General features: G+C 42.0%; 1 protein-coding gene across 1 annotated transcript; it reads left to right on the forward strand.

The window, feature by feature from the left end:
- Positions 1–626: 626 nt before the first annotated feature.
- LOC125006001 (hexokinase HKDC1-like) lies at positions 627–10489 on the forward strand. The gene is made up of 21 exons (XM_047581735.1): positions 627–882; positions 1796–1958; positions 2061–2218; positions 2335–2457; positions 2595–2690; positions 2849–2948; positions 3643–3826; positions 3933–4088; positions 4182–4415; positions 4841–4982; positions 5090–5246; positions 5329–5477; positions 5614–5733; positions 5932–6027; positions 6165–6264; positions 6456–6544; positions 6645–6793; positions 6962–7117; positions 7280–7367; positions 8983–9128; positions 9233–10489. The coding sequence occupies exons 1-21, from the start codon at positions 820–822 to the stop codon at positions 9366–9368; spliced, it is 2805 nt and encodes a 934-aa protein (XP_047437691.1). The 5' UTR covers positions 627–819; the 3' UTR covers positions 9369–10489.
- Positions 10490–11355: the final 866 nt, after the last annotated feature.

Genomic DNA, 11355 nt, shown 5'->3' on the forward strand with positions numbered 1-11355 from the left:
CACCCCATAGTAATGACACTCCTTGATGGCAGCAGCCACCCCCAGCAGGATGCAGCCTGACACACAAAAACGTGAACAGCAAACTGGCCTCCAAACTCATTAGATCCCCAACTGATTAAGTGTGTGTGGGGATGATCCACAGAGGACCCTCCCCTCAACCCATAGGACCCAAAGCCCCCCACCAACAACATCCTGTTTCTAGACACCCCAGGACACCCTCAGAAGACCCACGTCTGATCGGTGTGTGTTGCACCAGAATTTGCATCCTATAATGTTGTGTCAGTTTGTACAATTTGTCACAGGATTTGTGTAATGATGCAGCCTGTTTTCTGATGTTTCCAACATCATATGTAGACCTGATTTGTTTTGTCAGTAAGTGTCTAGGTAGGAAGCCCACTTAAATCACAGACAATGCATCATAAAATATAAAAATCAAAATCAAAAATACTGTATAAATTCTGCAGAACTCCATTTAAGGTCTCGTTCAATAGAGTCATTATATAACTAAATACAGGCATGGGCATTTGGACAGAGAGTGGAGGAAATTATGATGGTGTTTGATGAGCTTTGGCTTGTTAATCATTGAGCCAGTGCAGAGGTTGGTCTCTGATCAGTGGACTCTTTGAGAACACAATAACACTAGCAGAGAGCCAGGAGGGGACCAAGCAGATATCCTTCGTGTTATTATGTGCACACGGTGAACACAGTTTTGATCACGGCGTTGAAGCCCGTCCACTCGCATCGTGCGCTGACTGAAGCGCATGCTCAATCCAAACCGACTGGAAGAGTTTTTCACGGTGGTACATTCTGTGCGTCAAGATGTTTGCTCTTCATCTTGTTTCGTTCCTCTTCTCCAAACTCCAGGAGGACCCCACAAAAAAAGTGAGTTGTTATTTGAGGTACTCCACCCATTCTTTTAAAAGATTCGATAATCATTATGGAAATTAAATGTGCTGGATTTATTGCTTTTTTTTTTTCTGGTCTGGTCATTGAATTGAAATCACACTTCTCATTCAAACCATACAAGCTAATCATTAAGTCACTACTTCTGTAACAGTTCAAGATGAAGCGTGTCATCTTTATTGACGGCTCTGATGAAGTGTTTCATAACTTACTTTTGAAGCAGTTCTGAGATGATGTGAATAAAAAATTACATGCTTGTGATATGTGTGTTTTGGAATGACCCCAAACTTGTGGAAAACATGCATGTAAAGGACTGACTTGGTCGGAGATAAGGCTGTGGCCAGTGGTGTAGAGAGATGATCAAGGTGGTGTAATCAGCGGTTACTGTGTCACCATTCCTGTTTTCATGAGCAATGATTAACATCCTTCCCTGGCAGTGTCACAGCTACTCGACGCACATGCTGTATTAAACAACGCCCACAGCACAAACAAGTTATATCTCAGCCAGGTGACAGTGAGTGGGGCTTAACCTTAGCTTCATCCCTCCTACGTCATGCATTGTTTTCAAAGTCCTGGTTTCCCCCTGTCTTACAATGAAACTAGACTGAGTTACTCCTTTTAAAAAGTATTTTTTGGGACACAGATAATCTGAGCCTGACGGCAAATAATCAAATCCCATCAGAATATAGTTGGGCTCCTATTTTTTTGACTGAAAGAGAACAAAGAACAGCAGCTTCTCTGACACTTTGTCAAGTGAATCACTCAAACTGAACCACAGTCCACCTATGACTCTGTGATTATAGATCTCTGTCATTTGAATCCAGTCTATGGACATACACATATTCTCTTTGCTTTGAGTACCCTCTATTATTTTTTTTATTATTATTTTCAGGTGGACAGGTTTCTGCATGCAATGCGTCTCCATGACGACCAGTTAAGGGACATCTCAGCTCGTTTCCAGGCTGAAATGAAGAAGGGGCTCTCTGGTGAAAGCAATGCAGCCGCGGCCGTGAAGATGCTGCCAACACATGTCAGCTCCACTCCTGATGGAACAGGTTACTGACCTTAAGGCTTTTTTTTTTAAGTAATGTTGTTTGGTAGACAACAACAACAACAAACAAACAAAAAAAAAACATTTAATGTGTCCACTCCTGCAGAGAAAGGACAGTTTTTGGTGCTGGATCTCGGAGGCTCAAAGTTCAAGGTGCTCCACGTTAAAGTGAGAGAGGGCGTGGGCTTGAGAAGAGGAGAAGTAGAGATGGAGGAGAAGACCTACCCAATACCAAATGAGCTGCTCAGTGCGAGAGGAGCAGAGGTGAGACATGCTGACCAGTTATCTGTTATCGGACCAGTTTATGAGCAGACGCGGAGGCTTTGAGGAGAAAATGAAAAATGTGACATGTCACTCTCTGTCTGGTTGTTTTTCTGCAGTTATTTGACCACGTTTCAGAGTCTTTAAAGGAATTCCTCCAGGAGAAGAACATCAGTCTGGAGAAGAAACATCCTATGGCCTTCACTTTCTCTTTCCCCTGCGAACAACCTGCTTTGAATCAGGTGTGACAGAATACATCGAAACGTGTGGTTTTCATAACCTGTACCTGCAGTTTATTCCACTCTGTGTGACAACATGGCGTCAACCCTTTTAGGTTTAGATTTCTAAATCCTGCTTACCTCTTGTTTTTTCTCTGCAGGGATTATTGTTGAACTGGAGTAAGAACTACAGGGCCCGAAGCCTCCAGCAAAAAGATGTGGTCCAAACCCTCAGAGAGGCCATTGACAGAACTGGGGTAGGAGGCCACGAGGATTACCCATCTCATTTTATTTTATTTATACTGCCCCATCGCTACCAACAGACAAAGTCCATTATACAAGTCACTATATTATCACTATAGAAACACTGACCATTGCACGTACTTTACTGTGATTATTGTAATTCACTCTGCAGGGTATGAACATTGACGTGTTAGCTATAGTCAATGACACTGTAGCGACCATGATGACCTGTGGTTTTGAGGATCGGAACTGTGAAGTAGGACTCATCATTGGTTAGTACATTCATTCCCTTCATGATAATCATTGATACTAGTCCTCACTTTGACCAGTTGTCTCCAGTCTTTTAGGCTGATCACTGCTTTTAAAAAAACAATCTGCTGTTGGGGCCTCTTCTCGTGTTTCAGGAATGAGGTTCACAAAATTTAAAGTTGAATGTAAATAACCATTCTAGGGCAGATCTGGTAAAAGGATCAAATGTTTACTGATCCAAAGCAAAAAGGGGGATGATGTTTAATGACTGAGCCTTGTATGGACAAGTTAAAGTAAGTTACTTAAGTTTATGCTCAGAAAAACTACTTGTACACAGAATTTTCTTCTCGTTCTGTCTGTTCACAAAGCAGTTATTACAGGCTCAAAAAATAAAAAATAATCAGTACCCTCCCTGTAAAATGAGCTGTAATCAAGTAATTTCAAAATTAGAAAAATGTTACCGATGCACTTTTACTTAGCTTCTGGCTCCCTCTGGTGGTTATATATTTTTATTGCATTCATTAATACGATATGTGTTCAGTTAAAGTAGGGTTGCTTTAAAATATTATAATTAAAATATACTTTGAAATTAAAGTGTCTTTATGTTTAATAACTTGTAATAAAGTTAATAAAGTGTAAAGAAGAAGAAAGTAGATAGTTTCTGTTAGATTAAACGCAGTAACTGTACGTGTATCCTGTATATGTCTGTGTTTTTAGGCACAGGCACCAATGTGTGCTACATGGAGGAGTTGCGTCATGTTGACCTGGTGGAGGGAGACGAGGGCCGGATGTGTGTGAACACTGAGTGGGGAGCCTTTGGAGATGATGGGACCCTGAAGGATTTCATAACCGAGTATGACAGGGAGATTGACGCAGCATCCATCAATCCTGGAAAGCAAACGTGAGAGAACCAGGTGTTGTCATCTTCTCTTCATGTGACATGATGTGGCACCATATCAGCCTTCAACCTCTGTGTGTCTGTTTCCACACCTGTTCCCTTATTGTAGCTTTGAGAAGATGATCAGTGGGATGTATCTGGGTGAGCTAGTGAGACTGGTCGTATTAAAGATGGCTAAACTGGGACTGCTGTTTGACGGCTACGTGTCTGAGGCCCTGAGGACCAAAGGCAAAATAACTACTGAAAACGTGGCTGCCATGGAGGAGTAAGTTATCTTTGTCTCTACTGTGTCACAAAGACTGTGTCTCTGTCTGGAAACAGCAAGATATTAAATTACATATAATTATTGATTTCTCAGGAACAAAAATGGACTGAAGAACACCAGAGACATCCTAACGGAGCTTAGTTTGAACCCGACACCTGACGACTGTGTCGCTGTCCAACAAGTCAGCACCATAGTGTCCTTCAGGTCCTCAAACCTGGTGGCTGCAGGACTGGCTGGCATCTTAACCCGAATCAGGCAAAACCGAAATCTGAGGGCATTAAAGATCACTGTGGCCGTGGATGGAACGCTGTATAAGACACACCCGCAGTAAGTCACCAAACTTTCATATGCTGGCAGCGCACATGAATAGGAAAATACTGTATTTTTGATGGAAAGCTGCAAATAATACAATCTATGGATGATTTAGTAATTTTGCTGTATGGGAGCTCACTGCCACGACTGGACATCAGTTTGATCATTAACACATGTTTTATCTCCTCTGTGACACATAAAACTGGGAGATGTGAAAAAAAAATAGAGTAGAGTCAGTAAATCAATCATCAGTTGTGGATCAGGTTCAGACTTGACAGCCGACAGCAGACAACTCTAAAATAAATCCTGCAAACTTTATGCCTAAAATAATACAACCATATAAAATACTCTGACTGGTCACATGTCTGTGGCCAGTTAAACAAGATTGCCATCTTGTGTCAGACTTTTATGTATGAATGTTGTTTGCTTCTTTATTTCAGGTATTCCAAACGCCTCCATAAAGTTGTGCGCCGGTTGATTCCTGAGTGTAATGTTAGATTCGTCGTCTCAGACCACGGCAGCAGCAAAGGTGCCGCCCTGGTCACAGCAGTCGCCCAGCGTCTTGCATCACGGAAGCAACAGGTTAGGGATCTGTGTGGGTGCATGAGCGCACTGCTATTGTCCTGCACTGTTGGATCATCTTTGCCATTTCTTTTCGTACCTGATACACAATGTCTGCGGTACTCCAGGTGGACGAGACACTGGCGCCCTTCAGACTGAGCCAAGAGCAGCTGCAGCTGGTCAAGGCCAGGATGAGGGCGGGCCTGGAGGCGGGGCTGAAGACGAGAGGCTCCTCTGCCGTCAAGATGCTGCCTTCGCTTGTTCACCGTCTACCTGACGGCACAGGTCAGGAACTAAACCTGCCACAACACTCACACCTCTGTCAATTACGCACGCGGTTACACATTTTCTGTGTGTGTTTTTTCAGAGCATGGGAACTTCCTCTCCTTTGATCTGGGAGGAACCTACTTCAGAGCTTTGCAGGTAAAATTAAAAACAGGTCTTCAGCAGAGCTCCCATCTTTACCATAAAATCTACACCGTGCCACTGGAGATGATGCAAGGGTCTGGAGAAGAGGTAAACAACATAACACAGACAGGCTGACCACTGAAATAGTGTAAATAAATTAATTAAGAAATATTTTATTTGCAGAGCCAAGAAACACATATATGATGGATTATCTAAATAAGTTTTATTTGTTTTCTGTCTGTAGTTGTTTGATCACATAGCACAGTGTGTAAGTGACTTCCTGGACTACATGGGGCTGAAGAATGCTCGCCTTCCTGCCGGCTTCACCTTCTCCTTTCCCTGCGACCAGAAAGCCATTAATAAAGTAAGCACGGACATCAGAGTGGGGGTCTTTCAGCTTGAGTTCGGCTACGGAAGAAACCCTTTTCTTACTGGAATAGCAACCAATGATACAAGAATGACTTCCTTTTTATTGTAGCTATGGTTCTTAAATAACTTACAAAGAATAAACACTAATTATATTTTTCTTTGTCATCTTTTTCAACCCGTGTGTGACTTGTAGGCCACGTTGGTGACCTGGACCAAAGGCTTCAATGCCTCACACTGTGAAGGACAAAGTGTTACTGACATGTTGCAGGAGGCCATCAAGAGACGCAACGTGAGTCAAATTACAGCAAGTTTTATAACGAATATCAGGGCTTTGACTGATGAGGGGAGAGAGCACATGAAGTTCATACGAGTCCAATATGTATGAATGTGTTTGTGTGCCCACACACATTGTGTTTATGTCTACAGGACTTTGACTTGGACATAGTCGCAATTATCAATGACACAGTTGGGACAATGGTGAGCTGCGCCTATGAAGACCCTCAGTGTGAAGTTGGACTCATTGTTGGTGTGTGAAGACATTTTGGATACTAGATATATTAGTCATGGACACTGGTCCTTGAATTCAAACCGACTCGTAACTTAAACTGAAAGAGCTGGAACGTTTACACTCACAACATTGAGCTGACACAATTTAAGGCTGTTTGTGTATTTCTAAAATTCCTACAAAATCCTATTCAATATGTGTCTGCTTCACAGGATCTGGCACAAATGTGTGTTACATGGAGGAACTGAACAACGTTGAGAAGATCAAACCAAGCTGTCCGTCTGAAGGAGCGGAGGACAGGGTAGGAAAACAAATCTTACCTTGTTCGGGCTGTCTGTGAGCTTCGGTTCTGTTGTGGGACTTATATATCAATTCCTCTCATTGGTTTTTGTACTTGGCAGGACGAAGGAGAGAAAGATGAGGCCAATATATCACAGATGTGTATAAATACAGAGTGGGGAAGTCTGGGTGACGATGGCTCCATGGATGATATCATCACACGCTACGACATAGAGATGGACCAAAACTCACTCAACCCTGGAAAACAAAGGTAGAAACACTCACTGTGAAAACATATTGCTACCTGCTTGTACCGTGTGGTTTACCTTCTATCGTGTTTTATGCCGATATTTTCCACCTACGTGTCTCATGCTCAAGTTGTGTGTTGTCAGACTTGGTAGGTATGTTGGTGATCATCCTTTTTTGTGTGTCTGTTTAGGTTTGAAAAGCTGATCGGTGGGATGTATTTAGGTGAAATTGTCCGGCAGCTGTTACTGGATTTAACCAGAGGAGGTTTGCTGTTCAGAGGACGAGTCACAGATGCCTTGAAGACGCCTGGGATATTCCAAACTCCCTATTTGTCCCAAATAGAGTGGTAGGAGAAACACCTCAGTCAAATATTCAAACATGTCACACAAATCTCCTGTGGATATATGGCTGCATGCCCCAAAACCACTGACTGTATAGTTTCACTACATATCCAAGTCGCCTCTTCAGTTCTAAATGAGTGGTGCTGTCATGTGTTGTCTCCCTCTAGTGACCGCCTGGCTCTACTGCAGGTCAGATCCATTCTGCAGCAGCTTGGCCTCGACAGCACCTGCAACGACAGCATCATTGTCAAAGAGGTAGAACACAGAAAAGAAATGAGTAAAATGTCATGTTTGTAGATGAGCCGATGTTTTCTATGAGACCTGTGTGGTTTTGAAGTAAAAGGCCATTTTACAGGTTGATCTAATAAGACAGGTTACACACACATAGAGTTTAGTACAGTGCTAACCGTAGATGTTTTGACCTCCTACAGGGAAAACATGGGTGTAATTTAAAGGCTGAGTGTGTAGGCTTTCAGAATCAGATTCACTTTATCGATCCCAGCAGGAAATTACCTTTCGTTACAGCAGCTCCTACTCAAAGTGCACAAGTGTTAAGAACAAAGAGCAATGTAGCCAATAAGAATAAGTGAGGGTAAGTAAACAATTGTAGTAAGAATACATGCATCAATGTAAAAAAAATATAAGAAATATATATAAACAATATGTACAAGGATAAGTGAACCTGTGATCCGAGTTGTTGCACAGCGGGAAATTATTGCACAGAAATGATTGCACATGGTGAGTCCAGAGTCCAGTAATATATAAGGAAATATGTTCAAGTATATGAAAATAAAGTGAACATGAGTTATTGCACAATATCAGTATAAATGTGGTTATAAATGTGGGTTATTGCACATGGCGAGTCCAGAGTCCAATAGTACATAAGGAAATATGTACAAATATATGAAAATAAAGTGAACATGAGTTATTGTACATTATCAGTATGAATATGTTTATAAATATGGGTTATGCACACATAGAGCGAGGAGTTGCACAGGTTGATGGCCACAGGCAGGAATGATTTCCTGTGGCGCTCTTAGTGCATTGTGCTGTGACCAGTCTGGAGCTGAAAGAACTCCTGTGTCTGACCAGCACGACATGGAGTGGGTTCGACTCATTGTTCAAGATGGCTTTCACTTTGAGAAGCATTCTACTCAATCAGAGAGATTTAGTAGCTTTAGTCTCATTGCAGGTTGCAGCCAATAAATGTTCCTCTCATTAACGCCTTCCAAGCATGTAGGACGACGTATGGTATGGTAACTGCATAGACAAGTTAAAGGTCCTCTCTAGAGGGAGTGTTTGGTTTGTCTCTTCTGGGCTACTGTAGAAACATGGTGGTGCAATATGAGGATTGGTTGCGTAAACGAGGACCTGCTCCCTATCTAGATATATATAAAGGGCACAATGTTACCTAATAAGAACACAATATATTTATTTAGGAAATGAAATAATCAAAAAATAAAAATTGTTTTCTATTTCTGCTAATAGATTCTTCTCAGTCCTACACACTAGACATTTAGGCCACATCAGAAAGACTATATTTAAAAACAACAGAGGCTCATTAATGCTTTTCTACTGGGAGGAATGACTTAATATATGCATGCATTAATATTAAGCGTTATACTTTTAAAACGGGGACAATATTTGATGTACTTCTGGTCTCAGATTGACTAAAGAATAGAGGGAGGTTAAGAGTTTAAATTCTGAGTCGTGCAATATCTAAAAAGAAATCACTGTTGAAACCTCATTTTGAGGTTGAGTAACATTTTTCAAGTGCTTTGTGGAGTGGGGTATTGTCTGGCTCAGCGAACTGTGGCACAAGGAGACTGTTAACTGAAGCAATAATGATAAATGTTTCATTGTCCCATAGGTATGCAGGGTGGTATCACGCCGAGCTGCTCAGTTGTGCGGTGCAGGGATGGCAGCTGTGGTCGATAAGATCAGAGAGAACAGAGGACTGAACCATCTGAACATCACAGTAGGGGTCGATGGGGCGCTCTACAAACTCCATCCACAGTGAGTTATTTCAATTAGTTTTGGCAAATGGTCAAAATCTAGACCAGGTTGTGTATAATTCAGTTCAAGTAAACTGTGTGTTTTTCTTCTGCTGTTGTTTCTAGTTTCTCTCGGGTCCTCCAGGAGACTGTCAGGGTTTTGGCTCCGCAGTGTGATGTGAAGTTCGTGCTGACTGAGGAAGGCAGCGGGAGAGGGGCCGCCCTCATTGCAGCTATGACCAGACAGAAGCAAGAGATGTAGTTTCACACCGTTTTTTGTTTGTCTTTTTAGTTTTTCACTCATTTATGCCTCTGTGTGAATTGCTGTCTTGTGAGTGATGACCACCTGCCCCAATCAGGCAAAGGTGTTTCCTCTGAAACAGGACTGTGAAAGATTAAAATCCCTTTTCTTACTGAATATTTAAATAGCAAATAATAGATTTTTAAATGAATCTTAGATGGTCACTTACTGTGCTTACTTATAGGACTTAAATTCAGATCATGTCATCGTTGCCTCTTGTCTGCACCAGGTTAGGCTCAGCCTGGCTGCCCAGTGTTGGCTCTAGTGCAACATTCTGGGTCAGGTCATTTTCATATTTGTCTTTGATTGATTGCTAGCTCAATTGCAACCCAATATAAATTTAGCCTATGAAAAATATTTGGCTCTATTAGCTGTACAATGCTACACTTTTAGTGCATGCTAAATAAAGCGCATTAAAACCCTGCAGTCGACTCAAGGCCAGCACTTCGTGTGAGGCCAAACCAAATTTGATTACCTGCTGACACAGTTGTTACAGCTGCAACTGAAATGTAGGACAACAAGCTGCAGTAGCTTCAGATCCTCTGAAGATGTGAACTGAACATTAATTAATCCCTAACAACTCCTGTTCACTGTTCAACTTCCAGTTCTTCTGTTCAGCTTTTAAACTAATTTTTAACTTTAATTTGTTGTAATTTGGTTAAAAGGTGAATAGTAGATTTTCATACATTGTGTGTGTGTGTGTGTGTGTGTGTGTGTGTGTGTGTGTGTGTGTGTGTGTGTGTGTGTGTTAGTCAGCAGTATCTCAGAATTGATGAAGGGCAGGAGGGGGATTGGAATGAGGCTGACCACATTGTGCAACAATAAAGCAGCACTCTGTTCAGTCATTCTGGACTCACTCTGCCCTTGTGATTTTTAATCTGTCTCTCTCTGGTCTCTGTGCATCTGTGCCATTTTAATCATTGTGTCTCTCTGCTGTGTCTGTCTCTGCTAGCTTTGCCCACACGTCTATGTCTTTGTCTGTCTGCACGTCACATTAGCAGCACAGACAGAAACCTGGAAAAATCCACTGAAAGACCTCTGCATTGCAGGTGGTTAATGTTAAAGTTCAACTGATGCTTGCATGTTTTAGCAGTTTTTTTAGACTGAAAACACAGCTCGTGTTTGTGTTTACAAGTTGCATTATAATCTGAAAACAACGATCTGACGGTGCTGGATAGGGGATGAGCAATGCAGGGACCAGTAATCTATCTACTAATCTATTCATGACAGATAAGATGTTGTGTTGAAGATGAAGACAAGGCAGAGAGACAGCAGCCGAGGGTTAAAACTAAAATAATGTACAGCACTACTAAATCAACAAGATGGTAAAAATGTGAAGGAGGAAAATAATTAGAAAGGATTAAAGGAGGTAAATGTTGAGAAAACTGCATGCTAGCAGTTCAGCTAATCTACGAGGGATTAACATGTTAGACTGCTACCAGCTGATGGCTACATCACAGTCACACACACAGACACGCACACACAGTAATCCCACTCTGTCCTAGCTAGTACTGACCTAGTATCTTCACAGTTGAACTGCACATGACACTCTTGTGCAGCTTCAAAGCAGCACTGCACACAAACACATCTAGACTTCTGAAGCACAGAGCAGCGACTGAGACTTCCCATATTCATGTCCACTCACCATTTGACCCTTCCTGACTATCTTTTTTGAGATTCCCTTGACATCTTTTAGATTTGTAGGTGTTGAAATCTCTGCGTGGGTGTCTCTTTGTCTCCCCTGTAAACCAACAATAAGAGCTTTGACACACACTTTCTCTGAGACACAATGCACACACACACACACAGAGATATGTCCAGTTCTGAGCCGCCGGTTCCTCAGGGCCTTTAATGGGGCGACTATATTCTGGAGGGACTGTGCGCTGCACATTCCACATGGATTTGTTTGCAGAGATACAGTGAATTAAAACTCGAAGCCAGGTTTTGA

The sequence above is a fragment of the Mugil cephalus genome, chromosome 3 (genome assembly GCF_022458985.1).
Source record: "Mugil cephalus isolate CIBA_MC_2020 chromosome 3, CIBA_Mcephalus_1.1, whole genome shotgun sequence".
Taxonomy (NCBI): domain Eukaryota; kingdom Metazoa; phylum Chordata; class Actinopteri; order Mugiliformes; family Mugilidae; genus Mugil; species Mugil cephalus.